The 27,415-nt window shown below is 36.3% G+C and overlaps 2 protein-coding genes across 10 annotated transcripts in view; one reads left to right on the forward strand and one right to left on the reverse strand.

The window, feature by feature from the left end:
- The window catches only part of PCSK5 (proprotein convertase subtilisin/kexin type 5), a 229,498-nt gene that overhangs the window by 198,183 nt on the left and 3,900 nt on the right, over window positions 1–27,415 (forward strand). For all 8 annotated transcript variants that reach the window (XM_085566214.1, XM_085566213.1, XM_021541528.4 and 5 more), the window contains 10 exons: window positions 5,638–5,680; window positions 6,467–6,609; window positions 7,741–7,941; window positions 18,251–18,334; window positions 18,827–19,022; window positions 21,251–21,468; window positions 22,397–22,633; window positions 23,066–23,296; window positions 24,846–25,023; window positions 26,011–26,228. In XM_085566214.1, the coding sequence (XP_085422340.1) occupies window positions 5,638–5,680; window positions 6,467–6,609; window positions 7,741–7,941; window positions 18,251–18,334; window positions 18,827–19,022; window positions 21,251–21,468; window positions 22,397–22,633; window positions 23,066–23,296; window positions 24,846–25,023; window positions 26,011–26,228 (1,749 nt within the window). The remainder of the gene's footprint in view (window positions 1–5,637; window positions 5,681–6,466; window positions 6,610–7,740; window positions 7,942–18,250; window positions 18,335–18,826; window positions 19,023–21,250; window positions 21,469–22,396; window positions 22,634–23,065; window positions 23,297–24,845; window positions 25,024–26,010; window positions 26,229–27,415) is intronic.
- The window catches only part of ARSK (arylsulfatase family member K), a 34,232-nt gene continuing 26,339 nt past the window's right edge, over window positions 19,523–27,415 (reverse strand). For both annotated transcript variants that reach the window (XM_021541529.4, XM_085566227.1), the window contains one exon: window positions 19,523–21,754. In XM_021541529.4, coding sequence (XP_021397204.1) covers window positions 21,702–21,754 — 53 coding nt within the window. In that variant the 3' untranslated portion in view covers window positions 19,523–21,701. The remainder of the gene's footprint in view (window positions 21,755–27,415) is intronic.

Consider the following 27,415-nt stretch of genomic DNA (forward strand, 5'->3'; position numbering starts at 1 on the left):
CAGGCATTTCAGAGAAGAAAGTAAAACCCATACAGTAAGTAACACTACAGGTTATTCTTCACCAGGTATGATGATACTAAAGCAAATAGTGTTTGTTTGTAAGACCTCCTGGAATCCTCAAAGAATGTAGTCAAATCTGTTTGGTTTCATCCAAGTTTGGAGTGGGTTTTATTTTAAGGCACCAGTGTGACAAATTTATCTTCACTGTATCAACACTGAAAGTCTAAGAGCAAAGATAGGAACTCTAAGAGAGAGACCTAATCAATGACAGGTAAGTCTATATAGTTTAAATACAAATTATGCTTTCTTTTAAATTCAGTAAATTATTTTCTTTCTGTTTAATTCATTAATTCAGAGACCACTCATATTTCAGGCATGCAAATAATCTTTAATGCTTACAGGTACCATTCTGCCTGCAGATGCTGACAAGTCCTCGGATACAATAGGAACTTTGCCTTAGAAAGCACTAATCCCCAGGAAATCGACAGCTTTGTGTCCAAACAGTGTCCAAACAATGGCTGTGCATGTCAGGGTTCCCCTCCCCTCTTTGTCCTGCCCACATGCTCTGGAGTGCACTTGGTTCTGCTCGATGCCACACGAGCTTAATTGTCATCCTTGTGCACAACTTCCCATGATACCTGAAAGGCAGACTCTCACATAGGCACAAGCCAAGCCTTAAAGGTAACCTCAGTATCAATGTTTAAATTCTTAAAAACTTCAAATATATCCCTATTTTGGTGCAAGCAAACACAAGCACAATATTGGACAGACAAAGTGCCTAAGAAAGTGTGCTGGATACATCACAAGTCCACACCACCACCATTATCTTTCTGATGCCTTCTGCCTTTGGTACCTCAGCTCTTACAACCCCATTTTGGTCATGCTGAGTCTACTTTTCAGAGAAGCAATGAATGATTGCTCCCTCTGATCCAGAAAGATCAGAACTGCAGCTCTTCATTACCTTTGACCATCAGGTTTTGATTAAATTTTAATGTCTTTTTCTCTGGTGCATGCTAGTAAACATCATGAAGTCTACAAAACTAAATCCAGTTTCCTCAACAAAAGCAGATTTTGAAAGACAATGTTCTGCTGTAAAAATATTAAGGAAGAGGATTTTCTTTACACCATTGTAGCATTTACCTTCCACCTTTCAATGTAAGTTAGCTTACTCACATATTTAGATAACTGCAGGATAGCATTTGTATTTTCTCCAGACTTTTAAAACCATAATAAATGTCAGACACCTTCTTCAAAGTCAAAATTTCCTTTTCAGAAAGCCTGTGACTATAAGTCAATATTCAGAACAAGAGAAAAAATAAGGTAAAACCATAGATTCTGAGCCACTTATCATAATTATTCAAAAATAATTTCAGAGAATTTTCAATAAAATGCAAGAATATAAAAATATTGGCTCCTATTTCTTATGTTTAAAATACAACATGTGGACTAAAGTGTTTTCTCAAATAACTTTAGCTCTCTCTCTAATCAAACAATTTACATATGCCCTTTTGCACTTACATAATGAAACCAAATTTGGCTACCTTTGAAGGTAATAAGTGACAAACTTCTTTGATATGCCACTGGCTTGAATACATATATTTCACAAGCAGAAATTGCCACACCAGTAACTAAAAATGCTAAGTAAATAGACACACCTAGTTCACTGAGGAGCTACATATTTGCAGCACATGGAGCTCACAAATAACTCATAAGAATCAGTGCAGGATGGTCTTCCTCTCAGAAGTGATGTGTAAGTCAAGCATCCTCTCAATTTGTAGTGCCAGTCATCCTAACAGTGTGCTCCCAAGGAGCTACACATTCCTGAGACAGTTCTTAATTACTTCTGGGTTCTCTCCCACTCACCTCACCCAACCTGTCAAAGTAAAACATCTTATGTTATGAACAGTTCTTATGGGTTCCTACAGAATACCTCATCTCTATTCAGGAAAATACAATATTTACCAACTTTTGATCCATCCAGATCTCTGTAGTGAGCACCATGACATGGCTTTGCAACCTTTGTTCTAGGACTGTTTTCAAAGACTAAAAGCAGAGAGTAAAGTAGCCCTCAGTAGGGTACAGAATTAAAAATGTTCAGCAAATTTATAACACTTTTCTCTTACAAAATAAATTAATGAGAAAACCCAAGGAGCCATGTCCCTGAGAATAAAGGCCTACCAAAGAGGTATTTAGACCCAAGTGTGGCATTTAGCCTCTTTGATCTAGCAAGGTAAATAAATCCCAAGCCACTCTCAAGGTCATCCAGAACCTATTTAATTTGGTTGGGGTTACGAGGTCTATGTGAAAAACATAAAACTAAAAAGCCTGAAAGTGAGACTAAATAATACACAAATTATCAACAAGATCCATTATACAGAGTGGAATGGAGGAACATAGAGTTTATAAGGCTGTGTGAGTGAGGTGAAAAGTATTTGGAGAAGATTTAAGGAAGTGTGAGACAGCTGAAAGAGCAGCACTGTCAATGTCAGGCTTAGATACAGATTTATCATTATATGATAAAAGAATGAAAACTGCTCTGGTTCCTATAGCAACCTAAGAAACAGAAAGGAAAACTTCATTTCTTCATTTCAATCCATCCCTGATTATGAATAGATCTTGGTTTTCAAGAAAAATTATCATAAGGAGAGTTTTTTTATCTCAGAGTAAATTTTCCACAAGAAGTTAGTCTTGCAGAAGGGGTTTGAGATTTGCAGATAGTAAGACTTTTTTCTACAAGCTTCTGCAGTGATAATATGCAATCTGTGCAGAAACAAATGCCCAGCAAGTTTTGAAACTGTTCTCTGATTTTCAGTCCTGACATTTCAGTGTAGGCAGAACATTACATTAGAGCATGTTGTCTTTCCCAGAGTGTAGGTAAAAGAGCACATTAAAGATACAAGGTGCATGTATTGAAAAAAACTTTCTTTCTTTGAATTTTTTCTTTTTCTGAGAAAGAAAAAATTACTTCCTGCATAAAATCCAGGCTTGGGAAAAATCACTGGAAAAACTTAAGATATGAGACCAAACCTTGAGTTCTGCAAATTCAGATTTTAGTTTAAAGTTCTTCACAGAAATAAGAGCATGGAAGAAAACTACTCAGATCAGAACAAATCAGACCAGAAATTCATCTAGCCCAAACATACTCCTAAAATTACATATACAAACAAACGGTGTGTTTCTACTCCTTCAACAATTTGCAGTTCAGAAACTTCATTAATCAAAACAGTCAAGAAATAATAACTGCTGAATCTTTCTGTTGAAATTATTGAAGAAAATGTACATTAAAAGAAATACAATCTAAACCATCTGTAGACCAGATCTTCTTTTCAGGAAAATTTGCTGCCTCCTTGGGGCTGAAATTAGGGACCTCACAAAAAAAAATGAAGGGGTTAATAGAGCCCTTGAAATACTGCTTACTATTGCTTTCACAGGAGTACCAGTGATATTTAAACAAGAAGCTCAAGGTTAATGAAAAGAAATTTCAGGACACTGGAAAGACCAAGTGCCAGATCCTATATTTTGACAACAATGCAGCTGAGAGAGTTGGAATTGCTTAGCCTGGAGAAAAGGACCAGGGGGAACTTCTGAACCCTCCACAACTGCGTGAAAGGGGTTGTAGCCAGGTGTAGCTTGACCTCTTCTCTCAGCCAGCTAGCAACAGGATGAGATGTGGTTTTTGTCTGCACATGGGGAGGTTTAGATTGGATATTATGAAAAATTTCATCGCAGAAATGGCAGTTAGACCTAATGGACTACCCAGGGAAGTGGCAGAGTCGCTGTCCCTGGAAGTGTTTGTGGGAAGACTGGACACAGCAGCTAGTGTTGACAGGGTGTTTGGTCAGAAGCTGGACTTGCTGATCTCAGAGATCTTTTCAAACTAACTGATTCCATGATTCCTTGATTCAGGAGAAAAGGTAGTGCTCTCTTCAATTATCCCAGAAATTAAGAGCATAGTCTCTCATAGTATTCTTCCTGACAAAGCTTCCAGCACACAGCTGGATAAACACATCACGGGGTGGGTGAGCAACTGGCTCACAGGTCAGGCATGAAGGGTGAAAGTGAATGGGGTGACATCAGACTGGTGACCTGTCACCAGTGGGGCTCCACAGGGCTCCATTCTTGGCCCTGTGTTCTTCAACATTACCATAAAGCACCTGGAAGCAGGACTGGAAGGGGATCCTAAGCAAGTTTGTAGATGATACAAAACTGGGAGGAGCTGTTGAATTCATCAAATGGAGGCTCTGCAAAGAGTCCTCAACAAATTAGACAACTGGGCAATGACCAACCATGTGAAGTTCAACAAGGGAAAATTCTGCATTGGTGCAACCTCCTTTGAGGACTGTGTGCAGTTTGGGCACTACAATATAAATAAGACATTAAGCTATTAGAGAGCATCCAAAGAAGGGCCAAAAGGATAGTGAAGGATATGGAGGGGAGGCTTTATGAGGAGCAGGTGAAGTCACTTATTTTATTCAGACTAAAGGTGAGGAGACTGAGGGGACACCTGGCTACAGTCTACAGCTTCTTCATGAGGAGGGTCAGACACTGACCTCTTCTCTGTGGTGACCAGTAACCAGTGACAGCCTAAAGAGAATGGCCTGAAATTGTGTCAGGGAAGGTTTGATATCCAGAAAAGGTTCTTCACCCAGAGTGTGGTTGTGCACTGGAACAGGCTCCCCAGGAAAGTGATCACAGCACCAAGCCTGACAGAGTTCAGGAAGTGCTTGCACAACATTCTTGGGCACATGGTGTGACTCTTGGGGATGGTGCTTTGCAGAGCCAGAAGTAGAACTCAATGATCCTTCTGGGTCCCTTCTAACTCAGAATATTCTATGATTCTGTATTTCTCTTTATAAATACATTCACCCAGGTTGTTTTGATTCCTTCCATTCTGCTGCTTCTGGAATATTTGGTTAAAGGTGAAAGAACTAGTGAGTAGAAGATAATAGAAGGAATGTTATAAAAAGTAGTCTTCATTTTTGGAGTCAATTCCATAATTTTAAGAGTTTTAAAAGTCGTGTAACACTTTCCTGTTCATTCAACACATTTTTTAAATACAAAAATTAGTTTTCTGGAGGGAAAGTTTACTCAAAAGACTTGCACTACCATCACCTCTTCCACCATTACCCCCTATCCAAATATAGAAATTGTCTTGTCTAGCTCAGGATTTTGAAATTTAAGCTGATTGCTTAGTTTTCTGAAAAGTATGTTTTTTTTAGAGGTGTCAAAAGTTTTTAACTTATCTTTGCAATAAATAAAGAAATAGTATGAAATTATTGTTTCAGGTAAGTTGCAGTCTCTTTTTAACACTTCATTTGACCCAATCTGAGCCCCTGTGAAAGTTCTGCTTTTCAGATCATCACTTCTGAAGGATTTAGCTCCTTGCACATACCTGGATTATTCTGAGGACTAAAAAGCCACAGGTTACTATGAAAATACAGTCTAGGAGTTGAGTCCAGAAGATTCCATCTCAAAATAAATGCGAACAGAGATTCAGAGACAAGGATGTTCCTTTTAAAACTGTACTTATTTTACTGTAAGAAATATTAACATAAAATTGGTGCAGCATAAATTCTTTTTGGCATTCTGGTTTTTACTCTGAAAATTATTTACATAATTTTATATATTTAATTTCAGATGATCCAAGAATCTGTATAACATGCATTCAAAACTATTACATGTAAGTATAGCTGTATATATATATAGCTCTTCATGGTTACACATTCTTCTGAAGCAAAAATATGCACTTTACTACATAGATGTGTGCTGTGTATGTTGTCTCATGCTTTAAATTGCTTGTCTGAGAAACAGAAAATGGGAAAAAGACTTGGGAAATGTCAGAAAACTAGCTAGTTATTCAGTATTGAGGCCTATTATAACTTGCAGATTGGTGAGACCTTCTCATATCAGAAGAGAGCAATATGGAACAAAAAGTGTATATGGATTGGAACAAATTTGCTTTTAGTATGTTGTGTCTAGTTCTGGTATGTGAAGTTCATAAGACTTATATGGAGTTTATGCAAAGGAATAAAAAAATAATTAAAAACTTAAATAGAGAGAAAAGAACATTATCAAAGAGAGCATTTATAGATCTCTCTAAAAATTGGAAAATACTGATAATGTTGACTCTATAAACAAATGCACTAGATTCTATATTTTTACAAGCAATCAGCTCTTTACATTCATAATTTAATTTTTAATGAAGCATATATTCAGGTTTCTGCCTACGTTTGAAAAATAAAATAAAATTAACTATACTTAAAAATCCTGAGATTAGGAAACATGAATTTGCTAGATGAATAAACAACATAACCACAAATACACTTTGAATCCTCATTATAGGAATAATTTCTGTTAATCATCCTTTATCATTACCATTCCTAGGAGCACATAGAAAACAAACTCAAACGTTTGAGTTTGGTCTTCAAACTCAAACTTACTAATGATGTTCTACTTTATCTTACAGGTATAAGCAACACTGCTATAAGTACTGTCCAGAAAATACCTACAGAGATGAAAGTTCTTGGCAGTGCAGAGACTGTCCTAGCAATTGTGACAGCTGTGACAAGGATGGGTGTGACTCATGTGCAGAAGGCTTTTATCTCTCAGGTAAAGCAAAGTGCAAATAATGGCATAATACACTACTTCAGACTATTTCACTATACATATTTTAGACTATTTCTTTAGAAAAATACTCTCAATCCAAACTCTCAAATTCATAAATCTGTTCTATGGCCTCCCAGTGGAGGCTGAGGGGAGTTAGCTCTTTGCACAATCAGGCATTTGCATTACTGTAAAGTGGGTATGTTACCCAGTAGTGTAATTTCGTTAAAAGGGTCTCTATACTTAAATTTCAGCTCTTTTGGGCACATAAAAAAATTTGTATTTGATTCAGACTTTGTGAAAGGAGGGTTTTTAAACTTTAGAAAGATGTTTAAATGTTTCCCTACTATTTCCAAATCTATTTTAGTTTTACTTTTAAACACTCTGAAAAAAGGTCACTAAAAAAGATTCACACAAGAGTAGGAACCCCTTAGCTTTTTAAAGAAGCCATAAATCAAGCAGGTCTGGTTCAGACATGGTGCCAAAAATGAATCACAGGAATTCCTGAGGTTATAGTATTTTCTTGCCCTGGCTGTTGAACGTGCTCAGTAGTGGCACCAAACTCATGGAAAACTCTATAGTCACAGCCAGGATAAGCTGTGGATCTGTGATTTTTTAAAATTGAAATTAGACAAAACTTGAAAAGTCCTAAGTGCTACAATTTACAGAGGTTTTGATGAGGTATGCAAAACCTTAATCTGAATCAGATTTAAACCTGATCTTTACTTCATATTCAGCAGAAATTAGAGATCCTATAAATTTGCATAAGTCTAAAATTTGCATATGTCTAAAAATCCTCAGGGCATCCAGTCTTTAATTTTTTATTGAGACAGTATAACTGTTAGGACTCAACCAAACAGTAAAACTTTTACCCAGGCATGGACTTCCACTAGATTTGTATATACTAATATTTAGTATTTAGTTAGATGCAAATTTAAATGAAGATCAGTTTGAAGTTTGTGAATTTTCTCATATGCAACTGAACTGAATTTATATTTCATGCTAAAAAAATTGATTTTTTACAGCTGCAAATTTTTTTGCATGTTTTTACATACTATTTTTTTCTTAAATCATTTCTGCTGGATACAGAGGGATGGACAGGGGTCACTGTGCTTCCAGGCTCTGTTTCTGTTGCAGATGGCACCTGTGTGAGTGAGTGTGGAGATGGCTTCTTTGCTGATGGCGTCTCCAGAGAATGTGAGCCTTGCCACAGGAGCTGTGTAACCTGTGTTGGGTACAGTTACAAGGACTGCACTGGGTGCAAAAACAGTTTCCAGCTGTCTAATGGGCAGTGCCTGAACCCAACAAATTCTCTGCCAGCTGGGAAGTTCTGGAGGGGTAAGTTAAAACAGGTCTTGTAATCTTTTCTGTTTCTTTGAAGACTAATACAAAATTTAGAAAGAGTATAGCAAGATCTTGCAGATTGTTTGAAATTGCACTTTTGTCATTTTAAAAGTATACTGACCAAACCCATTGGTTCCACAAACTGAGATTCATTTTCCAAGTAGTAGAACATGTCAATACAATGTAGGTGTTTCTTAGCTGGCTTACCTAACTAAAGATTAAAAATATAATTGAGAAAAAAAAATTTAAATATTAAAAAAATAAAAGATGTGGAAGAGATTAAGGTACTGTGAGTTCCTTATCTAAACTACTGGGTGTATTGTAGATTAGGTTTTAGACCAGCTTTGTGGCTATTTGTTCCCTCCAGAGAAGTCAATATAAGTTGGAGGAAATAGAGAATAATACAGTATGCGACTATCCATGTGCGTGATGTGAAAATAAATCTATCCTCTCTCTTCTTTCCTTTCTCTGTATAGATCTGCACTGCTTTCTGAGACACCAAATATGGGTTGTAGGGCTACATTCTGACATTCTGGTCCTACACTGGATAGTTCCACAACCCTCATAAAGTAATTACTTTTTTCTTGGTGGTCTCATCCATATCAAGAAACAATTCTCTATTCCAAAAAAGCTCCCAAAAAATCCAAAAGCTATTTGGAAAAAAAAAAAAGCCTTTATTTAGGGATGTTGAGAGGACCACTGTAATAATTTTAAATATTATTTTCCTTCCTATCCAACTTCAAATTCAACCTAATACTGTCACAAATTTCTTAACAAAATATATTTAAATGAAGAGGGCATATATAGACTATTTGTCATTCCCATTATGTCAATATATAAAGAACAATTGAATGTTCATGTTACAAAATAAAACTGTCACTGGAAACAAAGGGGACTTTCAAATTTTATAATGGAACAGTAGAAGAATCTACTATAAAGTTTAGGGATCTACAACACTTGGAGTCTTTAAGAACACATGAAATGTATCTGACAGGAATATTTGCTGAATGCAGCAAAAGACCAATTCACTAGCTGTATTTTTGACTCAAGTAAACATATTTTTCTGGTTCCTATATTTTCGTTTGAATCAAAACACATCCAAGAATGGCAATCTTGTATTAGAAACTATATAATAATAATATGATCTTATATTAGAAATGAAAATACAGTAATTAACACTTTCATAAAAAATATTGACTATTTCAATTAATTGTCTATTTGTTGGAGAAATAATGTATCAAAAGGAATAGTCTTTCTTCACTTCAAAAAATGTCAGAGAGACATAAAAATAAGAATATTAATAGAAAGTTGATCTACTTGCATTTCCTTGCGTTTAATCCACATTGGCCATTTTAGGAGTTTTTTCAATTTAAGACTACATCAGTGCCATGAAAAGACCACATCTATAGTCTGGTCTATCCATTGATTATCTCTTTGTCACATGGTGACTTCTTGCAATTTTTTTCTTTTGAGCAGACATCTGATGCATAAATGAACATTCCTGTCCTGTGAAACTTTTTTCTCTCAATCTTGCATATCATTCATCTTTCCTTAGAGTAGTAAAAATACATCTGTGTTAGGGACATTTCAGACTGAAAGATACATCTCGCTCAGAGCTGTACTTGGACATTAATGGCTGCTCTAAAGACACAGGATTCCTGCTGCAGCTGGTGATGGGACCCCAGGGAACAAGGCTGGTGACTGTACAGCTCCTCTTGGATAGACCTGCTGGGATTCCTTCAGTGTGGTAGCTGCTGTACCATGTAACTTCTGGGAAAGTGATGTGAAGCTAGGGATGTTCTGAGCCTTTTTCCTCCAGGCTTCCACATAGAAGTAATCTTCAAATCCAAATGTAATTAAGTTGCCACAGTGTTTATTGAAGTTACATCCTTAGTAACTACATTAATTGACATTTTCTGAAGTTTCTTATTCAGATATTGTAGGCTCATACAGTTCACTTAAAAAAAAATTAATTGTTTAAAAACTAATGCAACCTGAATGGTTGATTTTTGCTTAGAATATCACTCACTCATTTCTTTCAATTATTTCATTCAAGGGATAGATGTCAGCTGAGTCCAGATTTCCACTGAACGGCCTATATTGGAAATTCTTGTTGCATGCTAAAGGTCCTTAACAAAAAACATAGGCTCCAGAAAGGCAGGATGAAAATATATTTAGCTCTAGCAGTGCATCACTCTGCTAAGGTTGTTCTGGTTAGAGACTTCAGTGCATTTCACACCCTGATAACATTTTAATATACATGGATCATTTTAAAAGGGAAAAAAGAAAGCAAAGCAAATAACCAGCACCTTTCTGTGTTTCTCAATCTGTCACAATATTTTTTTCATTATCTAAATCCTTCTGAAAACTGATAAAATTTAAGCGATGCAGTCACTATCATTGTCTACACAATTCTGTAGGATTAGTACAAGAATGCATATAATGAAAACCTATCTCTGCTTCTTGAAATTTACTATCAAGTGAGTACTCTGACTCATTTCTGTAAAGAAAACATCCCTGGGTCAAGAAAAAATGGTCCCTCTCCCGTTTATCTTAAGCATATCTGTAGGTCCTCCTTCTCTTCCATTGTGTATTTCAAAGATATACATAATACATACAGATAAACAGAGAAAATAATTTTTCTTTCATACTTGAGGGCATAATAAAAGCATCTTTCCAAGTCTTTCACCAGCTACTCAAGACAAATGTATATGGGAATCTTTTATCCCACTTTACCTTTTTTTTGTTATTGTGGGGTTTTTTAGGTTTTTTATATACTCTTTGATTTTATCCAGGGTTATTTTTTCATACCAAACTACAAGGACCTCCATGTCATCTGTTTTCAAACTCATTTTGTAAGGGTAGTTTGTCATGCAGCATGACAAGCATGATCCAAGTAGCTTGTCCAGGCAGTAGGGGTTATTTGAATAGTTTCATGATTTTCACCATGACCAAGGTTGTAGTTGAGATTTGGGTTTTGACTCACATCTTCTATTGCTGTTCATAAATATGATTCCTACACTGAGTCCTCAGCATCCTCAATATATTTACCTTAATGCAGCGCCATGGTAGAGCTTCCTCTGATCTTCAGTGGCCTGAATTAAAGAATCTCATATAAACATACAGGCCAAATGATTACTAGTCCTACCATTCTGGGGGATTGAGCTGGGTCTGAGGAGCTTGGTATTAAACAAACAACCTTGCCCTTGCCATGGGAGTGAAGGTAGGAGAGCACCAAATGCATCCCCAATGTGTGGCCTGCTCCAGACAGTTGCAGGAAGACAACACGGCTAGGAAGACAGACAAAATTTCTGCACCTAATAGCTTACATCAGCTTTTACTATGTTACTCTTCCATTTGCTCTTTTCCTCTAGAAATTCACTAATTTAGAATTGAGGTGTTAGACCTCAAATTGTATTACAAACAATGAAACAAATTATCTTTGGCTCTTCCACCCACATGAATTTAGTGGGTTCCACTGTGGGTTTAGTGAGTATGTTGATACACTGTGTGGAACAATGTGACTTTTGGGAAACAATTTGCTGGTTCCAAGGCTAGCATAATTTAAAGGGCAGTACATCAGAACCTTCCATGGAGAAAACAACTCAGGATCAGACTTGTTTGCAAGTTGAGAGACTAGTCCATTTAGGTTAAAATTAACACCATTGCAAATGTGGAATACATTTTTATTTTCTATCATGTTCAAGGTTTCACTTCCCTTTTTTATGCAAGGATAAATTATAGACATATCCCACAAATTTTTGTGAGCAAACACTCCAGCATCCAAAACACTATTAAAAATCTATTTACTTGGATGGTATATTCTGCTGAGCAAACTATTCAACTGATATCAGGAATCCCGAAAAGGTCATATTCAGATCTAAAATAATGTAACATAATTATGTCTGATACTCAGGCTTTTAAAAAAACAGGGCAAGCCAAGAAAAGGAGAAAGGAAAAAATCCCAACAACCTAAGTCTAGGGTTCTAACATGAAATATTTGTATTTTATCACATGTTCCAGATTATTAATTTGGAAGCCAGGAAACACACCAGTATAAACTTATATATACTAAGTGAGTATATGGCCCCTTTTAACTGGATTAGATATTATGCAAATTACAATGAGGTCTTTGTTTTGCCATATCACTAAAGGCTGCACCCTTAAAAATAGTAATTTTTTGGTTTAATATGTCACATTGTAATGAAAATTAAAAATAGGAAAAGATAGGTATGGAATGAGATCAATTTCTAATGATGGAATATGTGTTTCTTTATATACAGATAAATAGCAGCAATTTACTGTTACATACCATCCCAAATAATAAGAGCAACCTCCCACAAGCACCAGTAACCAACTGCATTTTCGTTTGCCTAAATAAAAAGCAAAATAAAATCAGTAAAAATGTACTGGTTGTGAGAAAATAATAATTCAGACTGTGAAAGGATGTTAATGCAGCTCTGCATATATACATATAAAGGTTTCAGAATATGGGAAGGAAAAAAGAACAATGGGCTATGCAGAAGATAGAGAAATCAGAAGCAGGAGGGAATGGGTCACAGCCTTTTAAACATGAAAATGTTTGCCATTTATAGTGCAGAATTACAATGTCATGGGAAGAGGTAGAAGGCCATTTTAATCACCATCCAAATGTGATTTCAGGTTGCTAGAAGCAAGCAAAAATGATCCATTATCAAATATGTTATGCATGACAACTTCATATTCCGGTTATTTGTTTGTATGCTTTATTTATACCAATAAATTCTGGAATTTATTTGTAAAATAATGTAAGTATTACAGAATAACTAAATTGATAACTAATGGCTATTGGAAAGTGTCATTTTCTTCCCAGCACTCCTATAATTTCTTTAAATTTACAATTCACATAAGTCTTCACAATGGGAGAAGTCTAGCATTTTATTACATATGTTTATAATTTTCAATATATTTTACTATATTTATATAATAGCTATTACCTCATGGAGACAAGTAAACTGTTTTCTTATTCTTGATTGCATTATTTTTGCAAGAACAGTGCCATGCACAGAATAAAGTCTAACAAACTAAGCCACACTTCAGTGGGATCACATTCAAACCATATATTACTACACAGTGTAAAAGCTAGACAGGTCACCTTCTAAAAGGAATACCATCCCAGTAAGAAACAGAACTTCATTCTCTTCTGCATCCCTCACTACAGTAATTTAGATTGTAAATATACAATACTTTCAGAAAGTAATACCTCAGAGTTACAAATACTACAATGTAGACAGAGACCTACCTTGATAGCAACTAAAAACACAAGGTTTTAAATCTGCTCTCTACTAATAGAAAAACAAGAATACATGAGATTTAAGTTGAAGGAAATAAACCATTTAATGCTGGTTTGAACACTTCCTGATTGTACTACCTGGCCTAAAGATTCATTTTCCACAAAAACAGGTAGAGAGAGTAAGGTGGACAGCACAAAGCAAATAAGAAACTAAAAAGAACTTTTATAACACCATTGTGGTTCTGAATGAAATTAAGGAGAGACTATTCAAATGCTTTTGCACTTCAAGGCATGCTTCCTTATATATAGCCATATCTCTGCTCATGTGTCCTTGAGTTTTGTAGAGGGTTTCAGCTTTCTTGTTTTTAATAAATTTCACATTTTTCAGAACTAATAGTGAGCATGTGAAGAGGACTAAATATTTCTGAGGACTCATTTAATTTTTCTCTAAAAGCAGATTGAAAAAATATTGGGAATTCAAAGGAACATGACTAAAAAAAAAAAAAAAAAAGGAAATATGGGGACATTGTGTTAACTGGAAATAAAATTTCACTCTTTTTTTCCTTAATTAATTTTGGGGACACAGTTAACATCTTACAGTGATGTTTCAAGAAAACCTACCATTGTCTCACTCATGCTCCACTCCAAATGAGAAAAGAGAAAAGGGAAAAAATATTTCCCAGTCTTTCTCCACCCTTCCAGTTTTATAATTTCTTGACTAGACTGAATGGACAAGAGCACTGTGGCAGCTTCAAAGCTACAGTAAAATTTAGCTCAAGAAATAATGAGATTCAGTTTTTCAGATTCTATAAAAGAGTAAGAGAGACTTAGCTGGGCCAAAGATGTTACTCATTCTGTCACAAATACAAGAATATAGATGGTCTTGACTCAGATTCTGACCCAAGTTTAAATAGAGGGCTTTTTTTTTTGAAAATAAAAAATGAATATTGAATTTTAAATATATATATATATATATATATATATATAAATTTAAGGATAAAAACAACTCAGTAGATCATTCATTTTGTTGGACACTTGGGTCCTTTAAAGGAAAGGAAAATATAACTCAATAGCTTAAACACAGTAAATTTCAACATTTGCATTTGCAATCAGTCCAAAGACCAAAGACTGAGGAAGTACATGTTGCATGACCATTTCTTCATTTGTATAAGGTTATTCTTTGGAAGAATCTTATACATTTAAAGTTAAGAAAATTTCTTACATTTAAGAAGTTCATATTATTCTACATGTGTGCTTTGTTTCAGTTTTTTTCGTAAATGAAAACCATGGTTACAAAAAAAGACTCATTTTACCTACCCAGAATTATTTTTAAAATAATTTTTACTAATTTCTTCTGTCAATATTTAAATTGGGAAATTCAAATACTTACATTTGACTGAAAACTAATTATTGTTTCTGTTGTAAGCAGAATGCTTGTGTACATTCCCCTCTGGTGGCAACTAGTAACTATTACAAAAAAAGAGGACATACTGCAAAAGGGAAAGAAAAATAAAAAATAGTTCACAAAAAAAAAAATCTTTATTTTCCATTGTAAGGCTTCAAACATTTAGAAAGAATGAGCTCCTTTAAATATTCTTCAGCAGTAGTTAACAATTTCTCTGCTTAACTTCACCTGATCTTCACTCAAAAACAGCAAAAGAGAGAAGCTCTGCAAAAATAAATTTAGGATAATAGAAAACCTTATAACAGCCAACTTTTCTGGAGTATTTCTTATATTCTTACAGTCAAAATTTAAGACACTTCTTAATGTTTTGTTAAATACTGATGAGTAACGAAAAACGTGAAGCTATTGAGTAGTGTCTCCAAAAACTCTGACAGTGAATCTCAAAAAAGTAAGCAGTTATCTGCATTAGGCAGATATAGACTTATAAACAGTTATCTTCTCTTATCTGCATAAGAGAAATCAAAATGCTTATGTGTTGCATACCTTAAAAAATACTCAAACTTCCTTCTGCACTCAGGGGGCAATTATAGACAGTAGAGTCCTTTTAGCAGGACATATTGTAACCTGAAATAAATAAAAAAAAAATATTCAGCAGGAGAAAAAAATTATGTCTGCAAGAGTCAGTGTTAGTGTGGGAAGATTTACTGGACCCTTAGTGTTTGGTTTGTCAGCATCCCAGGAAAGCTGAGACCCCTGTGCACTGTCAGTGTCCTGCTGAGGGACCTTCACTGAGCAGTCCTGCTGGGTCAGAGGGTGCTTCCACTGACTCAGGCAGGGAAACCAGCAGTGTAAGGGAGACCCCTCAGCAGATCTTCCTCTTTACTGAAGTGTGTTACCCACTGCCAGCCCGTGCCAGTGCCCATGAAGGACACACACTGACAGTTTATGGAGTAACACTCTTTATTCATGTAAACTCGTGACAGCTTAAGCTTCAAAGGCTGCTGGAGATAGCACCTGACTGAACAAATGTTTTCAAAGTAATACACAGAGAAGAAGGTCTAAGCCCCAGTAAAATGTTCTGCCAGCAGAGAAGATGATTCTTGTGCAACAGGTGTTGTTGCTACGGGGGAGGAGGCAGGTTCAGCCCATTGACCAAACCCAGCAGTTAGGATGGACTCTTCCCTACCTTTTCCCCCATTCTTGAATTTTGTACTTTTGTTCTCTATCTTAGGTGCAGCTTGAGTGACTCTAGTCGTGCATACCTTTGTTACTGATTGTGTAAAGTTCTATCACTTTGCTTTTAAAGACACAGCTGTATGTGGATAAATTTTATGTTGTGCCAATTGCCAGGAAGAGTAACAACATAACAGGCTTTCATTATCCTGTACAAGCAGTATTCACAAGTAGTGCTGATAAAGAGTGACTGTCCATGTCCTTGCTGAACGACTTACTGCTAAACACCCAGGCTGTAATTGGCTGTGCTCTCCATGGGTAGTTACATTGAGATTATTTCTTTATTTCAGTGAGTTTTTGAGGCTTCTCAGCTAATGGTAGTGTCAGATGTGGTTATTAAATAGTTATGGACCATCCCCAGTCACATTGAATGTGGACCTAACTTCTGTCATTCATATTCTCTTATTCGTATCTTTATTATTATTCTCTTTTCTTCTTCTGTGGTATGGTACACATACACACACTTTTCATCTGCTTAGTATAATGCTTATCATTTCTCCTTATGGGAAAGGGCTTTATATATTTCCTGCTCCTTTCCCTGGTCCTTATACTTGAAGCATTTGCTTCCATGGTTTTCATTCAAAATCTCAGTATTTTAAACTATATAGCCACAACAGGCAGAACAAAATAATTTAGTGATACACTACATTTGGCTAATCATTACTGTCATCAATCAACCTACAAAAATCATACATATTTAACTGGCAGGATGAACTGGGTGTGCTAAATTAGGTGCACAGCTCAATCTGCAAGTAGCTTTTCATTTTGTCTTCATTTTCTATTTTCAGGAAAATCACAAGGCTTCTGTATGTTGTCTGTTGGTCCATAATTACTTTTTCATTAGACCTACATTTAGCCCTTGTTGTAATTTGCATGTATCCAAATATGGAGCTGCATGCTGGGTATGCCATCACATTGCACAGGAGATTTTTTCTGTTAGGCATGATGCTCCAATGTCCTTGTCATTTTTTAACTGATGGCTCTGCAAAGCATAATCAAAATTTGCTTTTCCACAGTCATAAGAACTCAATTTGACATTCATTAGGTCCCCTTTTGGAGGGAAACAATAGGATAGGTCAGTATGTAAGCTTGGGGAGAACTATTAATAGGCGTTATTCTCAAACCTTGATAAATTAGAGAGATAGGCAATCGCCAACAGTATGAATTTTTATTTGTGCAAGTGTTGGATTCTGCACCTTGGGACAGTGCAACCCTAGTTTCTTATACAGACTATGGAACAGGAGGCTGAAGAGAAGTGCTGTGGAGAGGGACCTGGGTGCTCTGATCAATGGCAAGTTGAATGTAAGTGAACAGTGTGTCCTGGCAGCCAGGAGGAACTAGTGTGTGCTTGGTTGCTTTAAGCACAGCACTGACAGCTGGTCAAAAGGGGGATTGTCCTGCTCCACACTCATGCAGCCTCAGTTAGAGGACTGTGTGCAGATATGGAAAAGACAATAAGCTATTAGAGAACGTCCAAAGGTGAGCCATGAGGATGGTGAAGGGTCTGGAAGGAAAGCTTTATAGGAAGTAACCAAGGTCATCTGGATTTGCTCAGCTTAAAGTAGAGGAGACTTCATTGTTTTTTTCACATTCTCACAAGGAGAACTGGAGCAGCAAGTATGGATCTCTTCACTCTCGTGATCAGTGCCAAGACTCAAGAAAAAGGCATGAAGCTAAGTCAGGGGAGGTTTACACTGGACACCAGGAAAGATTTCTTACCCAGAGGGTGATTGACTACTGGAATGTGCTCTCCAAGGAAATGGACACAGCACCAAGTCTGACAAAGTTCAAGACACATTTGGACAATGCTCTCAGCTTATGGAGTGTCCTGCACAGGGCTAGGAGTTGGACATTAATGATACTGATGGTCCCTTCCAAAGCAACATATTCTATGATTACATGATTTCTGTCTCCTTCTGACTCAGAACTTTTAGGTTACAGGGTGATGGTGTTCTACAACAATTTAATACAAAATGTCCAAGAAATACCTCATTAAACCAAGTCCCCAAATGTACATATTTTCTAGATCTTTCTGTTTGCAATCTATCTGTATTTGGGTTTGGAGCACTATACTGAAAATAAGATTATTGGGATCATTATAAAATAAATAACATTATTATTGTTCTCATTTGTGATGAACAGTCCAGAACAATGCCTGAGTGAACATGAGTAAAACATTCATATTTTCCTTTAATACAACCCATAACTTACCATTTAGGAGAGAGGAGTCAAGCACAGTCATTAAGTTCTTCAACTTTGTGAATTCCAAAAGTTTGCAGAGGTGCATTTTCAAAACACTTCAGGAGAAGCCATACAAAGTATCCCTTCTAAAGGGAGGAGAAATTAAGAAAACAAAATGGTAAAAAAAGTAACTTTTTTCCCTTTCATCCCAGATAGAAATAGAAAATTGCTGTCCTGCGACTCTTCATGTATGACCTGTGGGAAATCTGCTGATGTGTGTACTTCATGTCCAGAAGGTAACATTCCAGCTTCCTTCGATATGTTTGTAAGCGACTACAGTATTTGTGTCCTACATGCTTCCAGAGAATGTTTTTGTCTGTGGTTGCCCCAAAATCCCTTGACAGCTTAAGAGGCAATCAGACAATGAATAGTTGAATTCAGGCAACAGGGCATGCCCTTGGCAATATGGATTAAAGTATTGTTGATGGTATTCCTTTGCTCTCATTTCAAGAAAAATTTGTAGATATCATGCAAGAATTACTGAATAGGGATTTCTTCAGTGAGACATCCTAGATAATCCTGATATTCCTTCTAATTGTCAATGTTAGTGAAGCCTGAGCAAAATATTTTGAGAAATGTCTTAAGAAAGCAAGTTTTATTAATGCTTTTAAGAACCAAAGTTGAATTTTGAGAAGCTGAAAGCTTTTTTTTGTAGCCATTCAAGGCAGAAATATTTTAAATATATGTCTAATTGATGTCTTTACCCCTCTGGGTTGCTCTTTTGCCAGGAAAATTTCTTATCCATGATACCTGTGTTTCTCTGTGCCCCCAAAAATATTTTGGCAATGTTGCAAGTGGAGAGTGCGAGAAGTGTGGGCATGACTGTGAGGTGTGCTCTGACCAGTGGCACTGTCAGAAGTGTCAGGCTGAACAGAACCAGCTGCTCTTCCTCCACAAAGGCAGGTGTTTACAGGAGTGCCCCGAGTAAGTAACCCCTCTTATATAATCCCTGATTTTTTATCTGTGCTCTTTCTCTTTAAGTTCAGATCCACTATTAAACTTTCAAGGAAGACCTTAATGTAACACATGCTAGTAGAAACTCAGGTAAATGTAGTTTACAAGACTGCCTGAATAAACAGTATTTTCCTTCAGTTAGAGAAAAAAGTAAAAAAACCAAAAGTGAAGGTAAGACATGAAATCCTATGAAAGATGGAACAACCTTCAATGACTTTAATAGGAACATAGTACTTCATGGCAAATGATAATAAAAGTTCTAGACATTCTTCAGTTTGTTCCTTCCTCCAAGTAATACAGGGCAGATATAAACTCAGACAGTGAATGTATTAGAGTCCTGATATGTAAATACAGTGCTTAATGATGTGTGTTTCTTTCTTTGGTTTGTATTTATTTTTATATATTTTTATATGTGGAATTTAAAATGGCTCCCATTTGTCTGCAATGGATAAATCAGGCACATGAGTAGATCAGGTTCTCTTTTTTCCATGTTTATTAAATCAGCGTTCATCTTATGTATATATACATTAAACAAGTGCTATGCAGAAAAAAAGCCTTGCTTGGTTAATCTTTTTTCTTCAGAAAATTGTGATGCTCCTCCTGCTTTTCTTGCAATCTCTGCCACTGCCTTCCTGGTAATCTTCTTGAATAAGTCAATGAGGGCCAGTGTAACAGGTTTTCTTCAGGAAATAGCCCAGTGAATGCAAGGTAATTGCAATAAAGCCAACTGTAGTCCAGAAACAATTTTTAATATTAGACACTAAGGCATACAACCATTAATTGTGTTTTGGCATTAATATGTCTCTTGTCAGTACTAGTTTCCCAGTTATCCTTCCAACAGTCGGTACAACAAAATTAAAACTCTTTATATCCCACTAGTAATTTCAGATGTTACTATCCCCCTTTTTTTCCAAAATTCAAGACTCTAAATAATAGCTTCCCATCACTGAGCAAAATTCACAGGGTTTAAACTCCAGTTTCAGACTCTGAGATAAAGTTCTTGAGACACAACTACTCTCCACTGGAGCAAAAAATGAGACTCTCTGTTAAGGGGATTGCCTTGGGTTTGGGGACATGTTTTTGAGGGATAAAAAAGGGATAAAAAAAGTTTGACTTACTGCACAATTAATTTCTTACAGAGGAGTTTTGAAAGACTGGGCTAACCAGGTAGTCAACATTGGAACAAGAAAAGATGACAGGACTGTGAGAACTAGTTGCAGGACCTTGATAAAAGTTGGAGGATAAAAAAGGATAAGAATAGGTGGCAGGCATGACTCCTCCTACCTTTTCTCTAACCTCGCTTCCTCGCTTCTTATCCATCTCCCCAGACTTTCTTTGGAAAAATAATGTCCAAGAATGGAAGGAGAAGCACATGAGAAGTAACAAATTTGTTAATGTAAAGTACATACTGTGAGAATAGTTTCTGTTTCAACTTCTTAATTAGTTTTCATCAATGGCTCTGTGAATTAGCAATCATCTCAAAATCTCAATTTACACATTCTTTAACCTTGTAACAATTTGGTTCTGAGAGTGAAGACAGATTGAAATCAACATCTCTTCTATGCATCTTCACTTGAAGCAGAGGTGCAGATTTTTTTCCCTATATTTATGACTAGTACTCCCAGCTGTGAATCTCCACATTTGCTCTCACACCACAGATACCAGCAAAATGTGCTCCCTCTTAGCCATTGCTAACCTGTTGTCAGTAAGGCAAGGTATTATGTAAATATCCTGCTTGTGGGTTTTTTTCAATCCCTGCCCTCATTCTTCCTACCCCTCACATTTCCAGTCATCTCTTTCTTTCTCCTCTCAAAAGCTACTGAGGTTACCCTTCTCTTTCTTTCCTTGATATCAGTATTGCAGGTCAGCTGCACAAGACTAGAGATTGCATGTTTTCCAAAATGTTATATATCTTTCTATCTTATGTAAGGGGGAAATAAAGACATAAAAGTTCAACATAACTTTTGAACTTTTGGACAACAGGTACAAGAAGGAAGGAAAGCCCTTCACATAGCACTAAGCAGGTATATTTTCTGCTTTCAGACACAGGGGAAGTTACGTGGAAGATGAGCAAAAAATTGTGTGAGAAACATGTTTGATCTAGTGAAGTGTATGTGGTGGGAGAGTCTTATTTAGAGTTGTAATTCTCATAGCCTGGAGTGACCAACAATTTTCTTCGTGTTTTTTTCATTCCATAGGGGATATTTTAATGATTCTGAGACTTGCAAGGAATGTAGTGGATCCTGTAAGACATGCGTGGGAAGTGCCACCCAATGCCTGTCCTGTAAAAATCCTTTGCTTCTGGAGCACTGGGAATGTAAATCTACTTGTTCAGAGACACAATTTGCCTCTGAAGGAATCTGCAAACATTGCCCTGAAATGTGTCAAGAATGTATTCATGATGAAATATGCACAGGTATTATAAAGAACTGTTGTTGTGTAGAATAAAATCCACCTGGATCTATCTGAAGAGAGGCTGACAGAAAAACCAAATCCAAATTCAGTAATGTGCCAAAAAAAAAAAAAAAAGTGATGTGCATATAATTGTTAATCTCTAAAATAGATTGTGATGAGATTAAATGATTGATCTGTAAAGATTTCACATTGCTTTGCCTGGTCCTCTGGTTCTTCAGAGTTGAACTTCACAACTCACCATTTTTGCCATTTTTGCAAATGACCATTCCTGTTAGAGAAAGAAGTCCCTGTAAAGAAAGATTTAGGAAAGTCTTCAACACCCAGGTGAGGCTAAATGTGTCCCCCCCTCCAAAATTCCCTCTGCCCCAAAATATTAAGGATGCCTAATATTGAGCAAGCCATTCTAGAAATATAAATATGGATGAAATAAAAAAACAACAATCAACAAACCAAATCATAAAAAAAATATTATACTCAAAATATCAACTTATTCACAGCTCTAGGCAAAGAAATCATTTAGACCAATACACTCTAGGTAAACTCATATTTCAATAATAAACAAAACAAAATTTCAGATACATCCATTCCTGATTTTGCAGGAAGTTCATAATGCACAAAAATGTCAGAAAAAGGCCATCTATATATTAGTGTCAAATGGCTTGGTTAATATCACCAATACTGAGCAAATGACTTTTTTTCACACTTTCTTGCTTTAGCACAGAAGATACCATTTAAGAATTGAGCCAATGTAGGTCTTTTGGAGGAGAAAGATTTGAAAAAGGAAATCCTACCTTCTCAAGGTGTTTTGATGACTTCTGTGATGACATACAATCCAGAATTTAAGTTTCCTAGGACTTACCTTCCCTCACACTTAAACAGGTCAGAATTTGTTCCCCATTTGCTTACTGATGTTCTGCTGTTCCCTGTAGAGTGTATGGATGAGTTTTTCCTGCACGACGGGAAATGTGTACAGGAATGCCCTTCACACTTCTACCCTGAAGAGAAGCACTGCTTTCCCTGCCATGCCGACTGCAAGGACTGCAACGGGCCAAATTCTGATGACTGCACAGCATGCACTTTTAGCTTGTTTGTCCTCTACAATGGCATGTGTTTTAAAGAGTGCCCTGAGGGGAGTTACTATGAAGAAGCCACCAAAGACTGCCAAGGTTGGCAACTGTTGTTTTCCCCAGAAGAGTATTGAGATACAAGTGGGTCTGTTTAAAGGTCACCTCCTAAGAGCCTGCATGTGACAGTTAATGTTGTTACCATTGAGTTCAACTGTTGAAGAGGATAGCTAATGCAGAAAAATAATCCGGCTTATTGTAGAACAGCAAAAATTGAAGAAAGCAGAGAGATAGCCAAGATACTTACGTTTATTATTCAGGGCAATCACTGTGGTAAAATGCTGAGAATGGCTGCAGAATTGCTAGAGACTCTATCCACTGTTGCAAAAGCAGTGTTGATGCAAAGCAAACATAAGGAACTACTTGCATAAGATTGAAAATTACTTCCCTCAGGCTTTCATCCTGAGATTAAAGCTGTAATAACAGTCAGACAAATTCAGAAATGGTGAAATTCCTACTATTTGTCCTTTTCAGCATGCAACAGGACATGCCAGACTTGCTCTTCTTCCACCATCTGCCTAACTTGCAGAAATGGATGGATACTGAACCATGACGGGCACTGTATTTTACCTGGATACTGCTCTCCCACTGAGTACTACCTTGAGGAAATTCAGACCTGCAAATCTTGCCACAAGAAATGCTTCCACTGCTCAGGACCTACTGAAAACCAGTGTCTTAGCTGTGTAAATAAGCAGTATCTTCTCAGTAAGTGTCTCTCTCCTGCCTCTAGATTTCATTCTGCAATGAAAGCATGGAATAGACAAGTTTTGTCACATTTACAAACCATTTGGGCTGCATCAACCAATTGAAATATTGTAAGGAGGACATGACAAGTTGTTAAATTGTGCAGAGATAATTTCTTCAGCAGGGATATGTGGAAACTCTGTGAGGCAGGGCTCACAGGACTAATGCAGGATTTCTAAATAGCAACAATCATCATGACTGAACAAACCTTGTATGTTTAATTTACTTGGTATGTACTCTTCCTATTGTTTCCTACAAGGACTTTAAACTTAGGTTTGTTGCTGTTGCTGCTGCTGCTAATGTATCTATAAAAGGTGCACATTTTCATGTTGGCTTGTTTAATCCCTGCAGCAATCTGATGACCAAAGGAATACTTAAACATCTGTTAAAAGGGATCACTAAGTCAGCATCTAGTGGGTAGCTAAGGTACAAAATTACTTTTCTGACTTTGGAGCAGAGAGTAGGTTTAAGACTATATAGTCTCAGAAACAAACAGGAAAAAATTATAAAATCCCCACAACAAAACATTTCTTCTCTACATATTCTCCTAAAAGCAAACAAAAATTTAGGAAGTCATTGGGAGAAAAAATATTAAATAATGCTTCATGCAGGAAAGATCTAAAAAACAGTGTAAACTAAAAGTGAACCTAAGCTTTTTGAGTCTAATTCTAATGCAAAATTTACATTCCTATATTTCTAAGACCTTGCATTGGACCTACATTTTTATCAACACACTCAGCTGTTTTGCAACATTATAAATGGTAAAGTTGATGGACAAATGCAGATAAACATACTGGAACTGAGATAAAAATGCAAAAAAACCTGAACGTGAAAGTATCTTCCTTTGACCACTTGCAACCCAAGCAGCAAAATTAGGAAGACAAATATGTAATAAGCACAAGCAACTTGTAATCTACTACTTTATTAGCTTTATGCACTTGCATCTAATTACAACACTGCTAACTTCTCATTCGGGATTCCTACTACAATGACTGAAATTTCACTGAAAAAAGTGACACTTATCTGGCTTTGCAACATTAAAGACATTTAACTCCATAACATAAAGTAGAAGCCATAGACAAGGGTAAAGACCAATAAACAAATGTCATTAAACCTCAAATTACCATCAGATGCATCATCTATACTGAATTAAATTAGACTGATGCTTAGAGTGAAATCTAGTGAAAACAGCAATGTAGATAAAAAGCTGCCTTACTACTTTTGATTATTCAAAGGAAATTACATCTGCTGTTCATTGTTATGCTACTTTATTTTTCAAAAAGATGAAGTTTGTCTGTCCTGAAGAGCTTGCTAATATGCATAAAACACAGAAATGAGGACTAATTAATTGACAAGAATCAAAAAACAATTATTGTATCCAACAATGGGTTTTCTTGTTCTGATACATTATCTATCGGCACATCCTGCTGATAGTTTGCTCTAGTACAGCTGCATGCAATAGCAGCAAATACTGAATATGATGTGTTATTTTGCATTGTTGTCTCTGCAGACAGAACCTGTGTTGAAACATGCCCAGATGGATATTATGCTGACAGCACAGAGGGGCAATGTTCTGCATGCCACAGCACCTGTGACACTTGCACTGGAAAACACAGCTCACAGTGCCTTTCCTGCAAACTGGGTTGGTACAGACAAGGAAAACGATGTGTAACACAATGTCCAGCAGGGTAAGGCCCAAGATCTTTTGCTAAGAGGCTGCATCACAGAGAGAACTTTGAGAAATTAGATCACTGCAGCATTCCACATTAGTGTGAAATAGAACTGAGTTTTGTTTCCAGGAGAAAATCTCTCATATTATCTCAGTCCTCTAATTCTACTGGGAAGGGAGGTGGAAAACCTCCCTTCAATGTAGAAAACTCCAAAATTAGTGCCCAGACGGGGACTGCTTAGATGTGGTCTGGACATGCTCAGAGGATGCTCTTGGCTATTTCTATACAGAACAGTGCAAACCAGAACAAGTATACTAAGTTATATGTCAGTCAGCCTGAGCACAATCAGAAGAGCTTCCAACCACCACTGTGGCCTCCACTTAAGGAGGAAAAGTTTGGATACAGTTATTTTTTTTTTTTGCATAGAGTTAATGCTTATAGTGAGTGATAACAAAAACAACCCTTAAAACAACTTTGAACTGAGCACTCATAATTCTAGAGAGAAGCTTTAATATTAATCCATTTAAGTTCAAAATATGAATTCAGTGTTCTGGGAAATTCAGTTTTAGGAAATTCAAATTTAGAATGTAAACCTATGATTTTTCTTTCAGGTCCATTTAATTTAAAGCTAGAATTCAATGGATCACACTAGCTGTCCATCCCATTAATGGGATATGACCACATCTCATTAATGATCATACCTAATGAACATATCTCAGTAAAATCACATAAACTCTCCCTACTTCAATATTTTATATCTCAATTCAACCCAAATTTTAGAAATTTTTGCTGTAAACACTACAGAGTGTTTTGTAGCTGAATTCCAATGGCCAAAGGGAATTAAATGAATTCTGTTTTCACTGAGATGACAAATACCTATGTTCACTTTAGTACAATTTTTAAAAATTTATATAATCACACTAAAAAGCTAAGGATTAAACAAATGTTGTTTTTTCTATCACTACTGGCCTTTATGCAAAGCTATGCCTATCTGATCTATCCCAGGTATTTTGCACAAAATTCCACTGGATCATGTGAGAGATGCCACAAGAGTTGTAAGGAGTGTATGGGGACTCGAGCCACAGATTGTGTTTCCTGTAATACATATTTTTACCTGTTGCACTCCACGAACGAATGTGTTAGCTCCTGTCCTCAGTACTACTATGAAAACAAGGACAACAATGTCTGTGAGAGATGCCACTCTTCCTGTTTAACTTGTGAAGGTAAAAGTATCTGTTCTGCTTTGAGCAAAAATACGGGTAACCAAAACACTGAAATCTCAGCTCCATGATTTGGGAACACTTCACACAGACACTAACCCCATATGAATTTACCATCAGCCAGGCCTATGACAAAAATGCTCATCATAAAAAAATGGGCTTACAAAGATGGACCCCATTTTTTACATGAATATTAAGAATTAATATGACACTCTTTGAGCTGTCATACTGGCTGCTACTCCATGAAAGCCAAGGAACTTAATTCCATCTACACTTCGTTGCAGCCTACAGTGGGAAGAGTAAAGACCCAAAAAACATATCTCTAGGTTGAAAGGCAAACAGAAATCAAAAGCACAGTGATGTTTGTTGCTTTAAATATAGTTATGTATTCCCCAATGTTAACTTTCGGAGACTATTTTGCTCTGTGAGACACGTGTGACAAGACACTGGTTTTGGTTTCTCAATTTATCTAATTAAACCACTTCTGAAACAAAAAACATTAATCCTCTTGGACCTATTTGGTGTCCTTTTTATACCTGAACAACAGAAGATTTTAGCTAATGGGTTCCATGCTGCAGCTTAGAATACCATGTCACATTGCAACACACAAACTGTTTTGGATACTGGATATACTGGAGAGTACAAATGGCTAATTGCAACATAAGCATATATATGGAAATTATACTTAGAATGAAGCCACATTCAAGAATTTTTACAATGTAATTGTATAACATTATGAAAAGTAGCAGGAATATTTTGTTTGGATTTGTGACAAAAAAAGATAGGCATTTTAATTTACAGACCATCTCCTCTGTTTTTCACATTATTTGACATAAATACTAAGGGACAGAATTTATATCATCATTACAAAGACAGAATTATAAAACAAGCCAGTCTGACATGCATCTGCATTATTGATATATCAGCAAAGAGCATGGTGTCTCTTTGTCAAGAACAGTAAGGAAAACCAGGCATTGCACAGAAATATAGGAAGTCCTTTGTGTTATAGAAGGTTACTAACTTCAGCAGCTAAACATCTGCTAATGTCAGTTCCTTGCATTTTCATTTTTTTCCTTTCAGACAATGGCAGAAAATGTCTAGGTGCAGGGAAATGAATGGGTATATCTTGACACTTAAGACAAACCCACCTCTCAGTGTTTCACAGAACTACTGCATGCAGCATCTGTTTT

The sequence above is a fragment of the Lonchura striata genome, chromosome Z (assembly GCF_050655825.1).
Source record: "Lonchura striata isolate lonStrDom1 chromosome Z, ASM5065582v1, whole genome shotgun sequence".
NCBI classification, from domain to species: Eukaryota; Metazoa; Chordata; class Aves; order Passeriformes; family Estrildidae; genus Lonchura; species Lonchura striata.